The sequence below is a fragment of the Hibiscus syriacus genome, unplaced genomic scaffold (genome assembly GCF_006381635.1).
Source record: "Hibiscus syriacus cultivar Baekdansim isolate YM2019G1 unplaced genomic scaffold, ASM638163v2 tig00110481_pilon, whole genome shotgun sequence".
NCBI lineage: Eukaryota > Viridiplantae > Streptophyta > Magnoliopsida > Malvales > Malvaceae > Hibiscus > Hibiscus syriacus.
In genome coordinates this window covers 67,188-90,827 of record NW_024062757.1, presented here as the reverse complement: position 1 = coordinate 90,827, position 23,640 = coordinate 67,188, and the positions used below count along the sequence as shown (strand labels likewise).

Here is a 23,640-nt window from a genome sequence, read left to right as displayed (position 1 = left end):
ATTGATCAAAATCCTGACGGCACACGACCAACCAAACAACTAATGACCAAATTCCCATTCTTCAAGTGATGATTGCAGCAAAAAAATGAGCTATTATAGCGACTAAGTGACCGACAACGTTAGTAAAAAGATTTAAAATTGAAAATTTTAAAATAGTGTTATTTAGATTTATTAAAATTTGAGTTTTTTTTATAAATTATAATATATATTTTTTAAATTTGTATATGTCTAACACGTGTTAGACAAAAGTTAAATTTAACAATCAAGATACTTAAAACTTAAAAGTATAATGTTAAAAATATTTTAATCCAGATGGTTAAAAAATTCTTTAAAGACTTAAAATATACTTTTGGACACTTATTTTCACGTTAATCCTTTCGAGTTTCAGCGAAGAAAAAATTGAAGGGGTTGAGGATATAAATGTAAATTAAATATAATTTTTAATCGAGAGGAAGAAATGGGAACGTGGGGAGTGGCGGAGGATAGTGGCAGTAACCGTCTTAACCGTCATTACGGAGAAGGAGAATATAAAAACAAAGATAACTCGGAAGATTTTCAGATTGAAAATATCAGACCGAAAGGTGCATTTCTTGGTGCAGTTTCATTAGGGCAATGGAAGGGAAGCGAGTAGAGAAGAGTCAGATAAGGAAAGGGCCATGGAATGCCCGAAAAAGACCAAGTGCTAATCAACCATGTCAGGATGTACGGCCCCCGAGACTGGAGCTCCATTCGATCCAAGGCCTTTTGCAACGAACTGGCAAATCTTGTCGTCTTCGCTGGGTTACAAACTTAGACCCACTTGAAGAAGTAAGCCCCTGTTACCCTCCTTACTTTCATTTTCTACTACTCGTTTGTAGTTCGCATGCAATTCTTTGTTTGAATCTTTGTAGTGGTGTAAGTTTACGGCAGACGAAGAAAGGGTGGTGATAGAGTTGCAGGCACAGTTTGGGAACAAATTGTTGGATCATAAACTTGATCCATTATGGGAGCCTAAACCCAAACCCAAACTAAATTGATGTCATTACTTACATCATTTAATTAAAGATGTCATTGCTTACATCATTTAATTATGATGTCATTGCTTACATCAATTTAGTTAGGTGAGAGTTAGATATTGTTGAATTTGTAATGGTTAAATTAGTTGTGTGGTGTAGGATTGTTCTTGAGTAGTATAAATACCCCTTTCCATTTTAGTTTTAAGCATCAAGAAAAATTAAGAGCTTCTAAGTGAGTGAAGAAGCAAAGTCTTATAGAGTGAGTTGTAGTTCTTGTTTTGAGTGAGAGTACTCTTGTAATATTTGTTTGAGTTTCAATAAAGTTGTTTGTGTGAGTGTTTTATTTCCAACAAAGTGGCATCAGAGCGAGTTGGAAAGATCGAAGGTCTCGACGAGAGGAATACGACGCCGCCAGAATTTTCTCAATCTGAGTTCTGACGCACCGCCACGCACGCCGGAAGACTGCTGCCAAAATCGAGTTGACTCACCGAGTTGAGCCGATTCAGCCGAGTTGGAGCCCTTGTCCGAGTTGTCCAAGTCCCTCCAAATTTTTTTTTCATCGTTCCGGATTCATCCGTGCAATCGGATTTTACAAAATCTCATTATATTGAGAGATATGGCAAATGGTATGGCACCATTCCAAGTTCCGACACTCAACAACAACAACTACGACAATTGGTCACAAGATGTGTGGGATATCAGAGAAAGGCTATAATGAGCCTGCGGATGATGATGTTTTTGCTACTCTTACACCAGATCAAAAGACAACTTTGAAGGATTCAAGAAAGAGAGACAAGAAGCTCTCTACCTCATCTATCAAGCAGTAGATGATGATGGTTTTGAAAAGATTTCAAGTGCAAGCTCTAGCAAGGAAGCGTGGGAGAAGTTGCAACCTCTTATAAAGGATCCGAGCAAGTGAAGAAGGTTCGTCTTCAAACATTAAGAGGTGAATTCGAATCCTTAAATATGAAAGCATCTGAGTCTATTTCAGATTATTCTCAAGAGTAGTAGCTGTTTCTAATCAATTAAAAAGAAATGGTGAAAAGTAGACGATGTGAGGATAATAGAGAAGATACTCCGTTCGTTGGATCTCAATTGAGCACATCGTCGTGACGATTGAAGAAACTAAAGACTTGGAAGAATGAAGATCGAACAGCTCCAAGGATCATTGCAAGCATACGAAGAGAAGCATAAAAAGAAGCATGAGTTTACTGAGCAACTCCTCAAGCTGCAACTCAAGGATATGCATGAGAGCCAACGCAATGATAGAACCCAACGTGGCCAAGGCAGAGGTAGAGGCCATGGACGAGGGACGAGGGGAAGTCGAGGCGTGGACGAGGCTGGAATTACAACAATAACAATTCCAACAACAACTATGAGAAGGAGAAAGCTCAACACGAGGCGTGGAAGAATTAATCTAAACTCAAAGTATGACAAATCTCAAATTCGATGTTATAATTGTCAAAATTTGGGCATTATGCTTCAGAATGTAGAGCTCCCAACAACAAAATTGAGGAGAAGGCCAATTACGTGGAGGAAAAGACAGATGGCAAAGAAACTCTTCTTCTAGCACGAAAGGAAACTGATGGTGGCCAAGCAAATTCCTGGTATCTTGACAGTGGTGCAAGCAATCATGTGTGGAAGGAAAGACATGTTTGTGGAGCTAGACGAGTCAGTAAGTGGAAATGTTTCGTTTGGAGATGATTCCACAATAGCAGTGAAAGGGAGAGGTAACATTCTTATCCGTTTGAAAGATGGGAGACATCAATTTATTTCAAATGTCTACTATGTGCCCAATATGAAAAGTAACATTTTAAGTTTAGGGCAACTGGTAGAAAGGTTATGATATCATATGAATAATAGTTCTTGATCAACATACAAAATGATGTTGCAAAGTGCCTGAAAGCTTGCTACAAAGATGCATCATGGCTTTGGCATCTTCGATTTGGGCATCTCAATTTTGGAGGTCTAGAGCTATTATCTAAGAAGGAGATGGTGAAAGGACTACCTCACATCAACCATCCTGACCAACTCTGTGAAGGGTGTCTAGTCGGGAAACAATTCAGGAAAAAGCTTTCCAAAGGAGTCAGAGATAGAGCTAAGAAGTCACTTGAGCTCATCCATACCGATGTGTGTGGACCGATCAAGCCAAGCTCTCTCGGTAACAATAACTATTTTCTTCTCTTCATTGATGATTTTCAAGAAAAACCTGGGTATATTTCTTGAAACAGAAGTCAGAAGTTTTTGAAGTCTTCAAGTTCAAAGCAGCAGTGGAGAGAGAAAGCGGTAGAAAGATCAAAGCCATGAGATCCGATCGAGTGGAGAATTTACTTCCAGGGAGTTTCAAGAGTTCTGTGAAGCAAATGGAATTCGTCGACCAATGACAGTTCCTAGATCCCCCCAGCAAAATGGTGTGGCAGAAAGAAAGATAGAACATCCTCGACATGGCACGAAGCATGCTCAAAAGCAAGAAACCCCAAGAATTTTGGGCGGAAGCAGTATCGTGTGCAGTCTACTTGTCAAATCGATCTCCAACAAGAAGTGTATGGGGAAAGACCGCAAGAGGCATGGAGTGAAGAAAGCCTGGCATTTCCCACTTGAGAACCTTTGGAAGTATAGCCCATGTTCACGTACCAGACGAGAGAAGAACGAAGCTTGATGATAAAAGCGAGAGTTTTATCTTATTTCCCACTTGAGAACCTTTGGAAGTATAGCCCATGTCACGTACCAGACGAGAGAAGAACGAAGCTTGATGATAAAAGCGAGAGTTTTATCTTCATCGGCTATGATGCTAATCGAAGGGCTACAAGTTGTACAATCCAGACAATAAGAAGTTTGTGATTAGTCGAGATGTGGTCTTCAACGAAGAAGGAGAATGGATTTTAACTCTCATACAGATGACTTCAATTTCTTTCCTCAGTTTGAAGAAGATGAGCAGACAATAGGGAGCAACTAGATGAATCTCAACAAGAGCTTGCACTCCACCCATTTCACCAACATCAACCACTCAAGGAGACTCATCACCTTCATCATCGTCAAGTGGGAGTCAAAGTGAAAGAGTTGTGCAACGCACAAGAAGCCTTAGAGATCTCTATGAGGTAACTGAACGACAGATAATCTTACATTAAGAAATGGAGAGATGCGATGGACGAAGAAATCAAGGCCATCGAGAAGAATGACACATGGGAACTTACCTCACTTCCCAAGGGACATAAGGCGATAGGTGTCAAATGGGTGTACAAAACAAAGCAAATGCCAAAGGAGAGATTGAAAGGCACAAGGCGAGGCTAGTTGCTAAAGGCTATAGTCAAAAGGCTGGAATTGACTATGATGAGGTATTTGCTCCTGTTGCTCGATTGGAGACTATCAGACTAATCATTTCTTTGGCAGCTCAAAACAAGTGGAAGATACAACAGATGGATGTAAAGTCTGCCTTCCTAAATGGAGTTCTTGAAGAGGAACTTTACATTCAGCAACCATCAGGCTATGAAGTCAAAGGGCATGAACAAGTTGAAGTTGAAGAAGGCTCTTTACGGGCTAAAACAAGCACCAAGGGCAGGAATAGCCGAATCGACAAGTACTTCCAAGAGAATGGCTTCAACAATGTCCCTACGAGCATGCTCTATATATCAAGATCAAAGATGAAGATATTTTGATCGTGTGCCTCTACGTGGACGATCTTCACTGGAAGCAACCCAAGCATGTTTAATGAATTCAAGGATGTGATGATGAAAGAATTCGAGATGACAGACATGGGGCTCATGGCGTACTACCTTGGTATTGAAGTTAAGCAACAAAATGATGGAATTTTCATTTCACAGGAAAGCTATGCAAAGGATACTGAAGAAGTTCAAGATGGAGAACTGTAAGCCATAAGCATACCGGCAGAATACGGGATCAAGATGACCAAACATGAAGAAGGCGAAAGTGTAGATCCAACATTCTTCAAAAGTTTGGTAGGAAGTCTACGCTATCTAACTTGCACGAGACCCGATATTCTTCACGCAGTTGGATTGGTTATCGCTACATGGAATCCCCAACAACCACCATTTTAAAGCCGCAAAGAGAATTCTTCGCTATCTGAAAGGTACAATTGACTTTGGCTTGTTCTATTCATTTCTAATGATTAAAGCTTGTTGGATATAGCGACAGTGATTGGGGTGGACATAGATAATCGAAGGAGCACTACTGGATTCGTATTTTTCATGGGAGATATTGCATTCACATGGATGTCAAAGAAACAACCGATTGTCACATTATCCACTTGTGAAGCGGAATATGTTGCTGCTACCTCATGTGTTTGTCATGCAATTTGGCTTAGAAATCTATTGAAGGAGATTGGTTTGATACAAGAAGAGCCTACCAAGGTTTGTGTCGCAACAAGTCAGCCATTGCCTTAGCGAAGAATCCAGTATTCCATGATCGAAGCAAGCACATTGATATTCGCTACCACTATATAAGGGAGTGTGTTGCAAGAAAAGATGTGGAAGTTGAATATGTGAAGTCACAAGATCAAGTTGCTGATATTTTTACCAAGCCACTGACCAGCGAAGACTTCTTAAGATTAAGGAACCTACTAGGGGTCACGAGATCAAGTTTAAGGGAGGGTGTTGGATCATAAACTTGATCCATTATGGGAGCCTAAACCCAAACCCAAACTAAATTGATGTCATTACTTACATCATTTAATTAAAGATGTCATTGCTTACATCATTTAATTAATGATGTCATTGCTTACATCAATTTAGTTAGGTGAGAGTTAGATATTTGTTGAATTTGTAATGGTTTAAATTAGTTTATTTGTGTGGTGTAGGATTGTTCTTGAGTAGTATAAATACCCCTTTCCATTTTAGTTTTAAGCATCAAGAAAAATTAAGAGCTTCTAAGTGAGTGAAGAAGCAAAGTCTTATAAGAGTGAGTTGTAGTTCTTGTTTTTGAGTGAGAGTACTCTTGTAATATTTGTTTGAGTTTCAATAAAAGTTGTTTGTGTGAGTGTTTTATTTCCAACACAAATGGGCTAAAATTGCTACGTTTTTGTCTGGGAGGACTGACAATGACGTCAAGAATTTTTGGAGCAGTAGGCAGAAGAGACTGGCTAGGATTTTGCAGAATTCGGGGACAACCTCTTCTTCTTCTTCCTCCTCCAGGTCGCTCAAAGTAAAAAAGGAAATCCATGGCTTTCATGATGTTCCTGTTATGGAGGTAAACCCACTCCAATCTCTTCAATTTCCAGTGGTTTCTGGGATTATCTTAATCACTTGTCATCTGCTAATTAATATTCCATACAATGCGTTTGATTAATCGACTCAGAGAAAACTCTGTAATCTTTATTAGGAAAATTCTGTTCACTCCAACAGAGAATCTTGAGTGGTTTAGATGGTAAAGATTAATCCTTTTTGTTATGGTTATGTTGTGTTTTTTGGGTTAAATTCAAGGCTCCGAAGTTGAGCTCATCAATGGAGGAATTATCATTCTCCCAGGGACGATCTTGCTCATCATAATACCATGACAACTCTCAGACGACTACTAAACTGAAGCAATTCCAAGAACTTGTGAATCCGAAGTTGTATACGGATGCAAACATGGCTCAGCTTGAGCTTATGTCTCGAAGGAAAATCCCATATGCCGAGGCTCAAGCTCAGGTCTTCTTCCCTCAGATCCTGCAGCCCCAACCGTACATCGCATTACCACTAGAAAGCCAGGACCTTTTGTCTAAATTCGAGGACCCTTAACTTTCTCAAGTGTTTGCTCCTATGGATGAACTTGACAGTGGGAATGCAAACGTGCAGATGACATTTCTTGAACCACTAGTGATAAGTGGTGGGTTTGGTTCAAAGGAAGAAACTGAGAACCCCACGACCCCAGATGCCTTCTTCGATGATTTCCCAGCTGACATGTTTGATCAAATGGAGCCGCTGCCTAGTCCATCACAGTGATAATCCTAGCCTAGGGCGAAGGATATTTGGCTTTTGTTTAACGTTTCTTCAATTACAATGTTGACCTGTTCCTTGTATTTTATTTGCTGTTTCATTCATGTGCTAATGTGCATTGTCAATGGCACATATAATTGTTTGGTCCTTGAATAGAAATAAAATCGGCATTTTTAGACTCGAGATAACAGCAACACATCATCGCTCAAGTCTATCAAATAGCCATGAAGATCAATACTTTCAGGGACATGTGAATTTGGCGGATCGTGGCCCAGTCTATTTAAATTGGATCAATTTTGTAGATTATTTACAATTTGTATTAATTTTAGGTTCAAGTCATTTTGATTTCAGATTAAGGAATCTCATTATTCCAATTCTGGGTTTCTGTTTTATGTCCAGTCGAGTTTGTTTTTAATTTTGATTTAAAACACATTTCCTTGAATTTCTCGTCCAAATTTATTTCTTCTTACTCCGTTTTTATTGAAACTACTAAAAAGATCATAACTTATTTTCTCAATGCATTTTCTCAGCATCCAAACATGTATTGACTCAATCTTCTAGACCTTTCTCCATGTTGTAAAAGCATTTTTGGCACATTTTTTTTGAAAGGCTTGTCATTCAAAACAATGATATAATTTGTTGCAGTCGAGAGAGAAGAGGAGGAGAGAAATTGAAATTACAGAAGGGTTAGGGATTTCAGGCACTAACTGGGAAATTTGGGAGGAAAGAGAAGCAAAAAGAAAATCAAGTGGGAGTGCATGAGGGAAATAAAATGAATTAAAGAAAGGACTTACCTGCTAAGATGAAGAGGAGGCCCAAAATGCATAGCCCAAAATTGTACACTGTAATCAAATAATACCTGTACAACGAAAGGAATTTTCCTATCTTTTTGAATGAATGAGAACTTTCTGTAACCTACCTCTCTCATTCTCCGTTTTCTCTTTTCTATTATTCTCTTTTATCTTAGCTGTAACAACTGGTATCAGGAGCCATCAATCCTGGCACATTAAACACGGGTTATGCCAAAGAAAAATCAGACGATGGTTGATCCTACAAATCTATCTACCCTGCAAAAGCAGATTGAAGAACTATCAACATTAGTGAAACAAGTAACTGACGACACTCAACAACCCAAATGGTGGACAAGACAAGAGGAACGTATCACTAGCTTGGAGAATCGAATGCACACCAACCAAAGCTATGTGGAGGATATTCTGAAGATCCTAACAAGGAGGAACGAAGACCAAGATCAACCCCCCTCTGAAGGTGACCAGGTACAAACTCCTGAAAACTCTAAAACGATGGGCAAACAACATGTGATGGTTACTGTGGTGAATGACAAATCTCGATTTTCTTACAAAACTGATGAACCTGGTATTTTAAAATCTAAACCAGATGATGTCCACATAACACGACAAATCCTACATTTTAACAGACAAATGGGGGAAAATAGTGGCCTAAACCAAAATCTATTGGCTACAGAGGATAATAGTAAGGTCAAGGTGGTTCTTTTAACTTAAGTAAGTTTTGATTTTGAGTCCTTATATAAGTAGAAAATTCCGGTTGGAAGAGTCACTCATCAAAATTAAATGTGCGACCCGAATCGGTTCTAAGTAAGTTTTGAGTTTGAGTTCTTTTGAACGTAGAAAATCACTGAGGGAAGAGCCACTCACCAAAACTAAATGTCCAACCTGAATCGGATTGAATTAGACAATACAAAACCTTCGAAATCGGAAGCGAAAAAGAAAAGAGGAAAGTTGGTCAAACACATTTGAAAGACGATCGTTCACCTCTTAGCAAAACGCATCATTCTGCCTTTAGCTTTTACTTGTTTTATTTTTAGAAGTATACATGTACCTATGTATGTTCTGAAACACGTGATTAATTTTATATTGATTGGAATCTCTTTAGGCAGAGCCGACTTTAAAAGCTTAGATAATTATGACCCATTTTCACATTTTTTTTTATTTCAGTATTGATATTTATTTGCTTTTCAATTGAAAGAGAAATATATTCTTTCTTTTGTCAGGTGGCTGAACAAAATTCTATGCATCCCAACACTGGATGGTGGACATGGATAGCCCATCCCTACTTTGGTTTACTTTAATTATTTCAGCCTGAATGAACCTACGTTACAGCTTCATGGCGGTTTACTTTAGTTTATCTGATATTTGTGTCAATAAAAAGAAGTGTGTGAGACTATCTTTTCTAAAGACAAACAAGGAAAATCATATGAAATCAATTGCAGAGATTATGAATTATCTTTTTCCACCGAGTAACCAAAAAGCAACAAAAGGGGGGAATTATTTATTATGAATTAAGAAAGGAAGAAGCAACCAGATCATGTGCATGTGAATTTGCAGTAAACTTCAGCTACTGAAGAGTTAAGAGAATCTTTAGATTATCTGTTGAAATATCTATAATTAGGATGCACAACAAATTGACTTGATTTGACTTAACTGGTTTGTTAATGCTCATTATACAACATGCAAACATCAATTAGGGTGGTTTGGACTAGACAATGTAGGGGAAGGAAAGCATGGAACAGGTAGTCTATTTGGACTCCTTAAAACAAGGAACAATTAGGGTGGTCCAGGTGCCCTTAACTGTTGCCGCTGTATCTCTTTATAATGTTCATCATTGCTTCTAGATTGTGTGCAGAAATTAAAGTGCGCCATGAAGACAAAGGCTTCCCTACAAGATTTCTCTGTATGATTATTCAATTATTAAAAAAATTACAGCCTTGAGACGATAGACAAATGATTGTTGGTCAATTTACCACCCCAAATATTGTAGAATGAAGAACAGACGAAGGCGAAGATAGCAACATAAACATATCACGTTTTTTTATATCTATATAACTGGATTCAGATTAAACGTATTGGGTGAGTATATATTTAACATCTATACAGGCGGCACGAACCAAGGTGCATCCATATTAAAATAATTATTGTTATTCTTTGAGGATCTGGGTTCGAACACCATAGATTTTAAAAATATAAATGATTAATGTCAAAAAGTTGATACTTTATCTTTAAACAAATATTGCATTGTACTTACATTAGATTAATAAAAAAAACATCCATACGGGTTGAACAGCCAAAGGGAGGGGAAAATATGAGCAAATTCGAATCATCTGGTCTCCATCTTTCTATCTTAATACAGGTTGTAATTTAACAAAAAGTTAAAAGAACAGAAAAATAGAATTTTTTTTTTCTGCCTAGTGGAGTTCCTAGCTAATAGGAAATCAGGAATCAGATTGCTTACGAGGACCCCACAGGGCAGTGGCCTCATGTGTGTTCCATTGTAATGAACAATAATAATAAAAAAAGCATTTCCTCTCCCTTAATTCCTTGTTCAAATGATGGTTAGCGAGTTAATCAAAACGGGGGATTCGTTAAGCACTGTTCATATATGCATCAGATCAGATGTCCTCTTCCTTTGTAACACAACCCACGTGTTCGCTTTCCATGTCTGGTTTTGAAACCTGTTTGACAATCTGGTGTCTGTTTATATGTTCATAATGTTGCAGATTCTATCACATTGGTAAGCTTTCCATTGGCCGGTTTTGTTTAATCAACCCACTAGATTTTTAATATACGTTGTTCAACAAATGAGGTGAACAGTGTCCGATGTAGAAAAAGAAAAGGAAAGCATACATGCATGTGAAATTCGAAGGACTCTTAGTGGGGTTTTTGACGAGTTCATATGAAATATAGTGAGGGATAAATCAAAAAGTTTTGCAAAGCGTGAATTCACGAATTGGCTTAACAACAAAGATGATCTCCAGTTCCAGGCATATACATTCTATTTTAATTTGCCACATGGGAAACAAATTAGCCGAGCTGTAATCACTTTGTAATATTTATATATGTGCCATGGGGCCCCAGCCTTCTTTAATTCTTGCTTTCCTTACATGATTATGTATTTTCTTGGGGGAATTAAGAATCATATAATGCCTCTAGTGACCACTATTGTATATGCCATTTCACTCTGAATTTCTCTCTTTTAAGTCTTTTACTTTACTTACAACTAGGCCTATAATCTCTCATGGAATTGGACAGGGATATCAACATCGAGAATGATGCTTCTCGTAGTTATTACAACTTGCTCAGCTCTTCTTCCGTCGTCTCTACCACCGTCACCTCCTCTTCTTCTTCCTCCTCCTCTTCCGCTTCCACAACGTTATCGTGTGTAGCTGATAGAAGGTCAAAGAAAGCTGGAGACATGGAAAATGATAAGGAGAAAAAGAAAAGACAAAGGAGTGGTGGTAATGATGATGGCAAGCATGCGACATACCGTGGGGTGCGCATGCGAAGCTGGGGTAAATGGGTGTCTGAAATTCGAGAACCGAGGAAGAAATCGAGGATATGGCTTGGGACATACCCGACAGCCGAAATGGCTGCTCGTGCTCATGATGTAGCTGCACTCGCCATTAAGGGAAGCTCGGCTTACCTTAATTTCCCTGAACTTGAAAAGGAGCTCCCACGCCCTGCCAGTACGACTCCCAAGGATATCCAAGCAGCCGCGTCTGAAGCAGCCGCCGCGACATTCTTCGAGACCAAAACTGAAGCCGGCCTAAGACAAGAACAACTTCCTGTTTCGCATTTATCCAACAACGTACTCGAGTCATCAAGTTCACCCTCCATTAACGACGACGATTCGTTGTTTGATCTGCCCGATCTCATGACCGATGCCATGGACCGAAGCGACGGGTTCTGCTCTTATTCTTCATCAGCATGGCAAATATGTGAAGTCGATTCTGGGTTCCGGATCGAGGAGCCATTCTCCTGGGATTATTACTAGCAAGATCACATTCACACCATCTCAGTAAATGTAATCATTTCGTGGTCAAAATCTCTAACTTCGAAAATCATTCATCTCTCCACACAAAATATTCCAGCTCGCTTTTCAATTGTCAAGTTCGTGTCTTTTCCACTTTAGTTCTCATAGAGTTAAAAAAAGGTTAAATCTTCTCTGTAATATATATGAAATTAATTGTATACTTCAACCCACCTTTTGTTCTTTGTTCTAATTGTTTACAAGAAACGATAAATTCTACTTTCCAACTTTACTACAGCAAATACCTCATTAAAAATCAACAACAACAATGCCTTATTGCAATGGAACTTTCCACTCGACTGGCTTTAAAGACTAAAGTGATTAGCTAAAGTTATTTGTCTGAACAAAAAAGAAAAAGATAACATGTCTGTCTATAGGTTGGAAAAACATCCCAACTCAAATTCATCGCAGGGTGAATAATATCCTGGCAAAATCATGTTCTTTCTCTTAAATGGAAATAGTGAGATGGTGATGGTGTTGCCCAACATCATCTCTTTTTCTTTCCATCATTTATCTAAAAGAAACCAAAGGCAGATTCCCAAACAAAGTGAAAGCATAATCTAGTTAATGTTATTCCAATGTTCAAAAATATCCTCCATTTTATTATTTTTATAGGAGTTAAAAAATTATTCGAACACGAATTATTTAAGGATATTAACAATTTTTTTATCAATAGGATTGTTTTCTGAATTTATTTTTTAATCTTTTGATAGAGTTACACATTTAAATAATAAAATTGAATATTAATCTCAAATTTTAAGTTCCATTATCCAAGTATAGGGTAACTATACCCCAAAAGATAAGACTCTTTGTTAGTGGCAAATGACATCAGCGTCATTATCTCCTTATATTCTATTTCCCATCATATAATTAGGATATAATTAAGCCAAACTTTGGGAAGAAGAGACGAAATACAGGGTAAACAGTGTCACAAATTAATAGACCCACCAGGTACTTAATAATTCGGGTTAAATTTTTGTCTTTAGGTAGAATTATTGGGAACCGGGTTCGCTCTTTCTTAATTATAGATAATGTTCAAATAAAATGCAAGGTCAACAAAAAGACAATAATATAGAAGTTAACCACCTTGGAATCTCACGTTTCCCGAGGAAGAATTTTAACACTAATATTTATAAAATATAATTAATTAACGTATGCATTAAAACAAAATTAAACAGGTTAACACAATTTGTTCTTTAACGAGTCCCAGGAGATAGGATTGTTCATTCGGTTAATTTGGTGGCTGAACCGACCGAATTACCATTAATCGAATTAATCTAATTTTTTTTCTTTAACCGAACCAAATTTTTTTTCGAAAATATTAACCGAACCGAATAAAGTTCGTTAATTCGGTTAATTTTCGAATTAATCGAATTTTTTTAGAATTTCGAATTTATATAAAAATTAAATATTTTTTAATTCAAAAAAACAGTTTATAATTAATTTAAATAATATATAATTATAAAATAAAAATTTTATATAAATTTTTAATTAATTATATTGATTTAAGTTTAAAAGTTATTGGATCTTAAATTATTAATTGGGTTTTAAATGGTTTGAGCTTAGCCCATATGTTATATATAATATATTTAATATTTTTTAATTCAAAAAAACAGTTTACAATTAATTTAAATAATATATAATTATAAAATAAAAAATTTATATAATTTTTGTAATTAATTAATATTGATTTAGGTTTAAAAGTTATTGAATCTTAAATTATTAATTGGGTTTTAAATGGTTTGGGCTAAGCCCATATGTTATATATAATATATTTAAAATTTGATTTCGGTTAATTCGGTTAATTAACCGATTTCGAATCGAATTAATCGTTAATCGAATTCTAAAAATTTTCTTAACCGTTAATCGACCGAACTAATTCGGTGACCGACCGAATTAATCGAACTAATTCGGTTTGATCAGTTAACCGAATTAGTTCAAAAATTTGAACACCCCTACTAGGAGACTTGAAAGCGACACTGAAAACACAGCTTGAGCTTTCCAGTGCATTTGTGAACTATCATCACGGCGTGTTTAACGATAGTAATACACCTTAATAATAAATATTAACCTAATGTAATAAATATTAACCTAATGTAATAAATATTAACCTAATATAATTTAATAATAGTGTATAAGTAGACTCATTAGATATAGAGATAAAAGAGGTAAGAAATACAGCTTTTAACTTTGATCACACATTATTAAAAAATATAACCTAATCACTCCAATATGTCTATATAAAATAATCCCATTAAACTTTTCAACTCATGAATATAATATATATTAAATTATGATGTTAGTTACTATAGTTTTTTTTTAAAGCATAATTTTAAAATACATTTGGGAAAAGTAGCCCCTAGAAGGGGCGCCCCTTAATATATGCATTTACATTTGGTGTTTTGTCAACATTTTCTTTTGAAATCACACTTAAGGGAATACGTTTTCGGTCTACTAAAACAAATATACGTTTCAAGTAAAGTATCTTATCAAAAAAAGTGTTAAATCGATAAAATTTGACAAAACGATGTTTGACAAATAATATTATAATATATATGTGATTTTTAGGTAAAAATGTCCTACATCACGTATCAACAGTAAGAGCTTTTATTAGTGACGGTATTATTGGTCGAGTAAAAATAAAAACGTCAGTTATTCTGCTGTTTACACGTTGAAAATTCAAAGCAGTGACATAGGCACATGTAGTGACCATTTGGCGTACCTTTCATTAGTTGTGACCCATATCTAGATAGTTTGTGATTAACTTTCTAATTGTCACAATTAGAAAGTTAATTGTTTGTACGCTTCCCTTACAACAGGGCCTAATCATTTTCAACCAAATGGATAATATATTTTAAGAAAATGGTGTTCAATAAAAGACTGGAATAATTACTGTCAACTGGGTCAATTTAAGCAAACCATTAGCGTCTTTAAATTATTATTATACATTCTATACTTGAATTTTATAAAGTCTCGTAAATGATTAATAAATTAATACATGAACCAGATCCAAATATATAAAACAAATGCTAACAGAAGAAAATCAAATTAGCAGTCCAAGGACTAAAACCATACTGGGTGAAGAAATATTAAACGCACTGTTTTATATATATATATATATATATATATATATATATATTTCAATATCTAAAAACTTTGTATATCACCTTCAATGGGGTTAACGAAGATGTTGTAACCAATAATTTTCCAAGTTTAACGATCGAAAAGTGACATGAAATATGGATGACCAAATTGAATGATATAAGAAAAGTGAAACCTTGCATGTTATTTGCCCTAAACTTTAGCTAGTGAATTTTGTTGGAAATTACAAGCCTCTCAACCCAACAAATTCAAATTCCCAAAAACTCATATCTCCATCAATTTTAGATAGAAGATGTCCAAATTCAAAGAAAATTCCTTAATGCATGTGTGATCTAAACACATTTGGAAAGCTTGTGAGCCAAGCTTCAATTCTATGGGATTAGATTTGAATCACAAGTTTAGGTAATGAAACCCTAAAGCCTACTATATGTCAATGGTTATTCATTTTGAGATTTGATTATGAAATTAATGTTAGATTATGTCATTAACGTGTTAAAATGTGTATTTAAAGTTGTGGTGGGAATTTCCAAAGTCTTGGAAAGCAACATAATAATCCATAATTCAATGATCTTTATTTATATTTTCTTCACTTCTCCACCAATAAAATGATAAGACGACATAATAATCTTTATTTACATACCAAATATCATGTTATTAGATGATAGTAACTTATTAAACAAATTTTGTATTGATGTGACAATAGTCTTCATCTAATTAATGATCAATTTGATTGAAATTAACGCGTTAAAAATTAAAATAATTCAAAAACAAATATAAAAATAACTGCAAAATTTCTCAATTAATATGAGAAAATTGCACCTCAACAATTGCATAGATAATCACTTTGACTTTTGTTTTTTCGAGAATATTTTAACTCAAAATTTTAATTTTGATCAAAACATGTTCAAAAAAGTTGTGAGAAATTAAAAACTTTGACCCATATTTTAAACAGATAATAGTAAAGATTCGTATAATTAGTTTTCGGTGATAGACACATGTAAGTTTATAGTTGGTGATCTCTACAATCATGTTATTGTATGTTGATCATCTAGATATCTTATCCTGGAAGGTAGACGATCAACGATCTCAAACACCAAGGAGTGACTGAAAATGTCTTTAAAAAAATGTGTAGTTACAAGCCTCAACTTATTTCCAATGCATTAAACTGTCAGTTATCAGATTTTCATTTCTTATATTATTTTCAAGTATTAATAAAATTCGTCTCAGATTATTATATTTTTTTAACAATGACAACTGTATTTCATTAATAATGGAAGGAATCAAAATTACTAACACATCAAAAAATAGAGTGAAATTTTGAGATAATAGTCACTAAAATACTCGTACAAAAGTAAAATATTAAACTTAAAGATACGAAGAAAAATAAAACCTTCCATTGAGATAGCCTTTATAAAAACTCATCGTCTTTGTCGAATGAGACACTTTACGCATTGGTAAATGAGTGATGAGCGAACCGAACAATTTGGCAGGTTGTTACGTTACATAATTCTGATTACATCGACAAACAACATTTTACCAAAAGAGGGGACCTGACTATACTTGACCATCAACAAACCAATCAAAAAATAAATATCGTGATTTTTGTGCAAGAACCAAAATAAGCACAGAGGTATGAAAAAAACATACCAAAAAACCATAAGAATCGTACCGCAAGAGCATAGACAAGCGTGTCACAAGGATATATATTTTTATTCAAAATTAAAAAGACTCAAAATAAAAAGAAAAGAAAAGACGTAATATAAAAAAATAAGAGAACTAATAATCACTGACTATCGACTATCAACTATCAACATAAAGATTAGTGTCGTCGATTAGACAAAAATCAAAGATAAAGGAGAAGACCAAACAAAAAATATTGAAATAAATTATTATATTTTTAACAAAATAAACTCTATTAGATAAAATTATTGTTTAATTAACAATTAATTCATGTTACCAACTTTTGGTATCAAAACAACAACAATAAATGAATATTATATGAGTAAATAAATTTAAAACGTTGTTATATTTATTAATAATTTTAAAAATTATATGTTCAAATAACAAATCCGTTGTAATTAGAAATGAATTTTAAGAAAAGTGAAGTGAAAAGATGGCATCAAATCAACAATAATGGCGGGGATAAGCCATCGAGGGCCGGAAGGGGAGACAACAAATTATTGAACGAACTGCCAATGACGAATCCATTTGCCAAGAACTTCACTAGGATGCTTTACAAACCTAAAGACTTAACGTCTATTCATTTATCTTTCTTTGTATTTGAATAGTAGAGGGACTAAATTACACCCTTTGATATGGAATGGACCAAATTGTTCTCGGCTGAATAGTTTATTGAAAAAGTATTCAACACCTTCACCAGCTGTCCTTTTTTCTCACTTTCTAATAATACAAGAATTAAATTGATTTGTTTCTTTTGAGAGGGACTAAGTTGCTCTTAATCTTATAGTACAAGGACCTCTTGAGCATTTGCTAGATTTAATTTTTCTTCTAGAAATTAAGGCTTGACAATGACACAGGGTTTTAATCGAGAGCCGTAACCAACACTTACACCCAATCAACCATAACCGTCCGATTGACAGACCATTGGGGTAGAAAGTAGAAACTAGGCATGTGGGCCAATAGTCTCACGGATAGGAGAAATCACCGCCACAGCGTATTCTTTCTTCCAACCCAGGCATAACCATTTCGAAAACCCCTTTCTCTCTCTACCAGGTCCGTACGGATATTTAGGGTTTCAATCTTCGACTTCGATCGAATCGCTAGGCCTTTGAATATCGTCGTCGTATATTGAATCGAATTGCCAAATTCGAAAATATGGTTCTTTCTCAGAGGATTCATGAAGCATTCAAAGGAACTGTGGAGAGAATTACGGGGCCCCGAACCGTCTCTGCTTTTAAAGAGAAAGGGGTTCTGAGTGTCTCCGAGTTCATCCTGGCCGGGGATAATCTCGTCTCCAATTGCCCTACCTGGTCTTGGTATCTTCTCCATGCTATCAATATATGTGCTTTATTTTTAAGTTTGCAACTTCGTTTTGATCGTTTTAGATTGATCTGAATCGATCTTTATTTTCTTGTCGTATATCGATATTTACGTATTAGTATTTTGTGGTAAAATTGTAGTTTAGCTTCATGAGTCATGGTATAACAATTTGATTCAGTGGATTGTTATGAATGTTAGGGAATCGGGAGAGCCAAGCAAGAGGAAGTCCTATTTGCCAGCCGAAAAGCAATACTTGATTACAAGAAATGGTAAATTGACTACCAACGTTTTATTTTATTTTCTTGTCTAGTCTATTGCTTTTCCCTTTGAATTGTAAATCATGATTAGCACTAGTAATACTATTTGATCATTTCGCGGTTAGTCCCTTGCCTAAGGAGGGCTGCATCGGTGGAAGAAGAATATGAGGCTGCCGGAGGAGAGGTTCTTCTTGATAACGAAGACAATGACGGTTGGTTGGCAACTCATGGGAAACCCAAAGGTATTATCTTTCTCCTTGAGATTGTACTTTTTTGGATTCTAAGATGGAAATTTGGGCTTTGCAAAACTGATCTTTCTGACAGATAGAAGTGATGTGGAGGAAAACCTGCCTTCAATGGAGACTCTAGAAATCAGACAGAACGAAACTTTAAGATCAATACCTTCATATTTTGGGGGTGGGGAAGATGAAGATGATATACCTGACATGGCTGATTATGAAGAAGCTGACAATCTTGTTGAGACTGATGCAGTAAGTGTTAAGAAATTTATTTGATTTCTGAGATGCAAAAACTCTCTGAACAAGTGGTTTTTATTTTTGTTTGCTCCTTTTCCATTTTGTAACCAATTGATGCAGATTAGCCTTGTATCAAAGTTCTAAGCTTATCAACCAATGTCCTGTACTATCTTAATATTACATATCTTGGTCAATATGGGTGAGGGCGGGTGGGGGATAATAGAGAGACAGAAAGGAAAGGAAAGACTATGTTGCGGTTAGGTGCAGGGATATAGTTTTATACTTAAAAAACTTGTCCTTATGGACATCGATTCTAATTTCTTATTCCCTCCTTAGAGGTTCTAATGTTTGTGTTCTGAGATAATGTGTGTCTGATCAATGTAGGCAACTTTACAACCGACATATCTTGTCGCTCAAGAACCTGATGATGACAATATTTTACGGACCCGAACCTATGATGTCAGCATCACGTAAGGCAATTCTGGTGCCTGCAAACTTGCTTAGGATTTGTTTTCAGAACATGCATGTTCTTATGAAAACTCAAACTTGCCTGACATTATCATTTTTTAGGTATGATAAATACTATCAAACTCCTCGTGTATGGCTTACTGGGTATGATGAGGTAGGTGTTGGATAATTCCTATTTGTAATGATTTATATTTGTTGAATCAAATATCAAATTTATCAATTTAGCTTCAAATCATTGTCCTCATCTGAATTTGATGATAGTCGAGGATGCTTTTACAACCAGAGCTTGTTCTGGAGGATGTTAGTCAGGATCATGCACACAAAACGGTATGCCATATTTATTAATTTAGATTCCCTGTCTCATCTCATTCGTTTGAAAATGTCTTTTACTCTATCCCGAATTACCTGGGTTCAGGTTACCATTGAGGACCATCCTCATCTACCTGGGAAGCATGCATCTGTCCATCCATGCAGACATGGTGCCGTGATGAAAAAGATCATTGATGTGCTTATGTCACGAGGAGTAGAACCTGAAGTTGATAAGTGAGACATCTGGCCCCTCATTTACTACTCAATTGCTTTCAATTGACCCTCCTTCCTTTTAGAAAACATCTATGCAGTGCGATAACTATTTGCCACAATTTTTCTTTAGAAATAACAGTCAACATTTTTCTCTTACCCTCTTAGAAATGTGGTATGCATGTACTTTTTGAAGGATCAGTGCAACTAATTCAATTGTTGTTGTATAGCAATTCTCTCTGTTTTGACATGGTGTGACATTTTCCTCGTGAATTTTCGACTCAATTATTGCAGGTATCTTTTCTTGTTCTTGAAATTTGTTGCCTCTGTAATTCCAACAATCGAGTATGACTACACCATGGACTTTGATCTTGGCAGCACCAGCACTTAATTAGAGGTAAACCATCAATAACTGAAGGCTTGGCTTTAGATCCAATAACTGAAGGCTTTCTTAGCTTTAGATCCAATTTATTGTTCTGTTCTTGAAATTTGTAGCATCTGGAATTCCAACAAATGAGTATGGCTAAACCTTAATTTCTTTCTCTTTCGGTCTTTGTACCACCCGAAACCTGCTTTGTATTTTTCAAGCCAGGAATTGTTATCCTTGACCCCCTCACTTAATTCTGCAATGTTCAAAAGTTTGGAAGTCCAGCAGAGTACCTATGGGGTCTTGAGTCTTTTAACCCAAATTTTTTATGAAATATCTTTGTGTCTGTACTATATATGTTCCTCATTCTTGCTACCTGACTCAGTTGAATCTCTTTTTTTGGACTATATTTAACTTGCAGCTGGTACATTATCTGGTATACCTGTAACGCGGAATCCACTGCTTGTAAATGTGTACCTAGTGCATGGTAATAACCCTTCCTCGTATTCTTTGCTCGACTGAACTACAAGTTCTGATCATGTTTACATTATAGTTTGTTCATATACCCTACTCAGTGCCACCACCCTTGAAAAACCTCTAGTGGTATCAAACTGAAACTGAACCTTGTTTTCATCATTGTTATTGGGAATATTGTTTGTGCCACAAGAATTATTTGATATCATTGAGTTGATTGTACCTGTCAAAACTTATTCTGGAATTGTGAATTAGCAAGATACCATATGTTTGGTGCAGATAAACTAATATTACCTCTTTGTTGAGTATGAACCATTATATACACTCAAAGCTGAAAAGATTCCCAGAGGGTCTCACACATAGCACGAATGTATTTTATTGCCTGCACTTGTGAACGTGATGAAGACATTAATAATTTCATCAAATTTATGACTTGATGGTTGGAATGTACGACTGCAAATATAAATTCATCTTTACAGATCATTGCTTTTTATAAAAGCCAAAACCCGAGCCACTTGACGAGAAAACCAAAGATATCAGGCCTGCTGATGCCGGTACCAGGCTTCAGGTTGGTTATTGACCGCCGACGGCTCCCCTCGTCGTTTGTGTTTTTTCTCTTTTACATTCCTTGTCATGTTCTTTCACCTATCCCATAATTTTCTCCCTTGTATCCGCCCAACCTCCTCCGTCTTCGCCTCTTGTCCCTCTCCTTATCTTTTCTTGACTTTGCTGTTTTTTTTTTGGCTTAATGATACTTGATGTCTTTTAAACTTTTGGGGGAAAAAACTAAAAAAACAATATATATATATATATATATATATATATATATATATATATATATAAGCAATATATTACCCTGATGTATTGGATTAATATCATCCTGATCTATTAGAAAAGCAACAGACGAATGAGAATGGGAGATTCAATTTATAACTTGTTGAAGTTTACCCCCCAAACAAAAAAAAAAGAACTTTATATGACATGAAATTGTTTTATATTACCTATGACCCGATAAATGTTTTACATACACATTCCCCTTTTTACATATATATATGAAGAAAAAATAAATACCAGCTCAAAAGTAAATTGAAACTTGACAAGAATTCAATGTATATGTATATGTATATGTACATGTATATGTATATGTATATATATATGTACATGTATATGTATATGTATAGAGAGAGATAGAGAGAGAGAGAGAGAATAAGTTGCTGTTGGCATTATAAAAATTAGAAAACAAAGTAAAGGCAAACCCTATATGAATGGCATGAGTATTATACGCTACGAAGAAGAATGCCTTCAAATGTAATTCCAGGACCAAATGCCAAGGCAAGCCCCCATTCGTCCCCTCCCTCTCTCTTCAACTTTTCCCTCATGTAGTCCATGACATAGAATATGGTATTGCTGCTCACATTTCCATAGTCCTTCAATGCTCCCCTGCTACATTCTAGTTTCCCCTCTTTTAGTTTCAGAGTGTTATCCAATCGGTTATGTATTGCCGGTCCTCCAGGATGAACTGCCCAAAACAAGTCATTGAATTCCGTCAAACTAGCCTTTGACATGAGTTTCCTGCAGAATGCCTCGATGTTGTCCTCGATCTTTTGCGGAAGGTCTCTGCCAAGTTTGAAGTTTATGCCTTCTTCAGTAAGGCACCCATCAACAACGTGTTGTGTCCCTGGCAGAAACTGTTGGACTGCATAGCTGAGTTCCATGAAAGGAGATTCTTTGCCCGTTACTGGATTGGATCCGATGATCACCGCTGCTGCTCCATCGCCAAAAAGTGCTGCACCCACAAGATCATAACGCATAAGGACGTGCTTTGTTTGGAGGTCGAAAACCAAGGATGGTAGTTTCCGATGTAGTTAGCAGAATCCGACTTCCTGGGTTGTTTTCTGCTATGTCTTTAGCTACTCGAAGGCCAGTGGCACCACCGTAACAACCAAGAAAGTAAAGCATTACCCGGTTAACATCATTTCTTAAGCCAAGTTCGCTAGCAAGGTAAAGATCACCCCCGGGTAAGCGTATTTCACTGGAAGAAACATATATGATATGGGTGATATCAGTAGCAGGCCTCCTCCATTCCTTTATGCAAGCTAGGCTTGCTTGCAATGCCATCTCAACAACTGCCGGGTTTGCTATGTCAAGCCTTTGTTTGATTGTTGGTGAACCCTCAGTTGCCAATTCCGGGTATTCATCTAAAACCTCCTTGTACATCACTGTGTACCTAGTCTTCACAGTAGTTGTTTTACCTACAAAAAAGAAACACATTATATCATTTTTCAAGCAAGTAGGGTTAATCAATGCTCGTAGTTACGGAGGCGTGAAACAGAGAGTTCTGCTTGCATAAACGTTCCAGTTTCTCTTGATGGAGACATCTTGGCATTTTGTATCACGGATGTAGCCCTGCACCACGTATTCTTGAGGAATGAGTTGACTCGGAAAGGCCTTGCCAATGGAAAGCACTGTTGCCTTCCCTGGAGTGGAATCTCGCTCGAGACGCTGCCATGGAGCATCGTTATTGTCAGTCTTTGACATCTTCAGGAGCGGTGGAAAGAAGATACTTGTCTTTTGTAAAAGTTTAATAATACAAGTATTTTCAGGGGCAAAGAATATAAAGGAAAGGTTGGGTTGTTCATGGAGAGAGTTTGGTTTCAAGAAAGCCTATCATGAAAAGGTGGCTTTCTAATATTTTGGACAAAGGTTGTTAGAAGTCTTTTTCTTCTTTAGATCCTCCTAACTAATTGTAATTTAAAACATCACTTGGCTTTTGGCATGATTAGAAAATATAGGATTTACAACTTAAATGTAAGGAAACCCTTCTTCATCCTCTTCTGATGAATAAAAGAACAAAACGGAAATTTGGAAAAATCTCCTTATCCACATCCCTCATTTTCTCTTTAGTATTCTCAAATGAGGCATCTCGGGATCGAATGCTTACATGCACAATAAAATAAATAAACGTCAAGTAGCCTTGAATTTTAACACTTGCAGTCGGAAGACTTGGCAACTTTTCAGAATCCCATCATTTTTTGGTGTTTGGAATGCTGCAGAAGAGTAGACCCTCGTAATAAGTGGATTTATTTAAGACTTCAACTATACCTGTTTCGTGGTTGGCTTAAATGATATGCCTGACTTCCTGCTACTCGATTCTCCTAGATTATAATTGTGGATGAAATTTAATATGAATATAACAAGTTCACCAATAAA

At 36.0% G+C, this 23,640-nt stretch overlaps 2 protein-coding genes and 2 pseudogenes across 3 annotated transcripts; 3 read left to right on the top strand and 1 right to left on the bottom strand.

Annotated features, from left to right (window-relative positions):
* The first annotated feature begins 612 nt into the window (after window positions 1–612).
* LOC120128477 lies at window positions 613–7,096 on the top strand (annotated as a pseudogene).
* On the top strand, window positions 6,328–20,745 carry LOC120128506 (autophagy-related protein 3-like). Of its 2 annotated transcripts, XM_039146183.1 has the most exons (11): window positions 6,328–6,336; window positions 7,416–7,424; window positions 17,707–17,865; window positions 18,068–18,138; window positions 18,252–18,368; window positions 18,451–18,617; window positions 18,987–19,072; window positions 19,173–19,224; window positions 19,332–19,397; window positions 19,486–19,613; window positions 19,884–20,044. In XM_039146183.1, coding segments are annotated over exons 2-11 (945 nt in total). In that variant the 5' UTR covers window positions 6,328–6,336; window positions 7,416–7,422; the 3' UTR covers window positions 19,981–20,044. The 2 variants fall into 2 exon arrangements, with proteins under 2 accessions (XP_039002114.1, XP_039002115.1); XM_039146184.1 differs by lacking the exons at window positions 6,328–6,336; window positions 7,416–7,424 and adding an exon at window positions 20,378–20,745 and having other exon boundaries at window positions 17,582–17,865; window positions 19,884–19,986.
* Window positions 10,871–11,928, top strand: LOC120128507 (ethylene-responsive transcription factor ERF034-like). Its single transcript, XM_039146185.1, has one exon. The coding sequence runs from the start codon at window positions 10,976–10,978 to the stop codon at window positions 11,729–11,731; it is 756 nt and encodes a 251-aa protein (XP_039002116.1). The 5' UTR covers window positions 10,871–10,975; the 3' UTR covers window positions 11,732–11,928.
* A 962-nt stretch (window positions 20,746–21,707) lies between the features above and the next one.
* LOC120128502 lies at window positions 21,708–22,985 on the bottom strand (annotated as a pseudogene).
* Window positions 22,986–23,640: the final 655 nt, after the last annotated feature.

Coding starts and splice junctions, on each gene's coding strand:
- LOC120128507 (XM_039146185.1), top strand. CDS start 10,976: ATGGAATTGGACAGGGATATCAACATCGAGAATGATGCTTCTCGTAGT.
- LOC120128506 (XM_039146184.1), top strand. CDS start 17,705: ATGGTTCTTTCTCAGAGGATTCATGAAGCATTCAAAGGAACTGTGGAG. Junction 19,073..19,172: donor ACCTATGATGTCAGCATCAC/GTAAGGCAATTC, acceptor ATCATTTTTTAG/GTATGATAAATACTATCAAA. Junction 19,614..19,883: donor GTAGAACCTGAAGTTGATAA/GTGAGACATCTG, acceptor CAATTATTGCAG/GTATCTTTTCTTGTTCTTGA.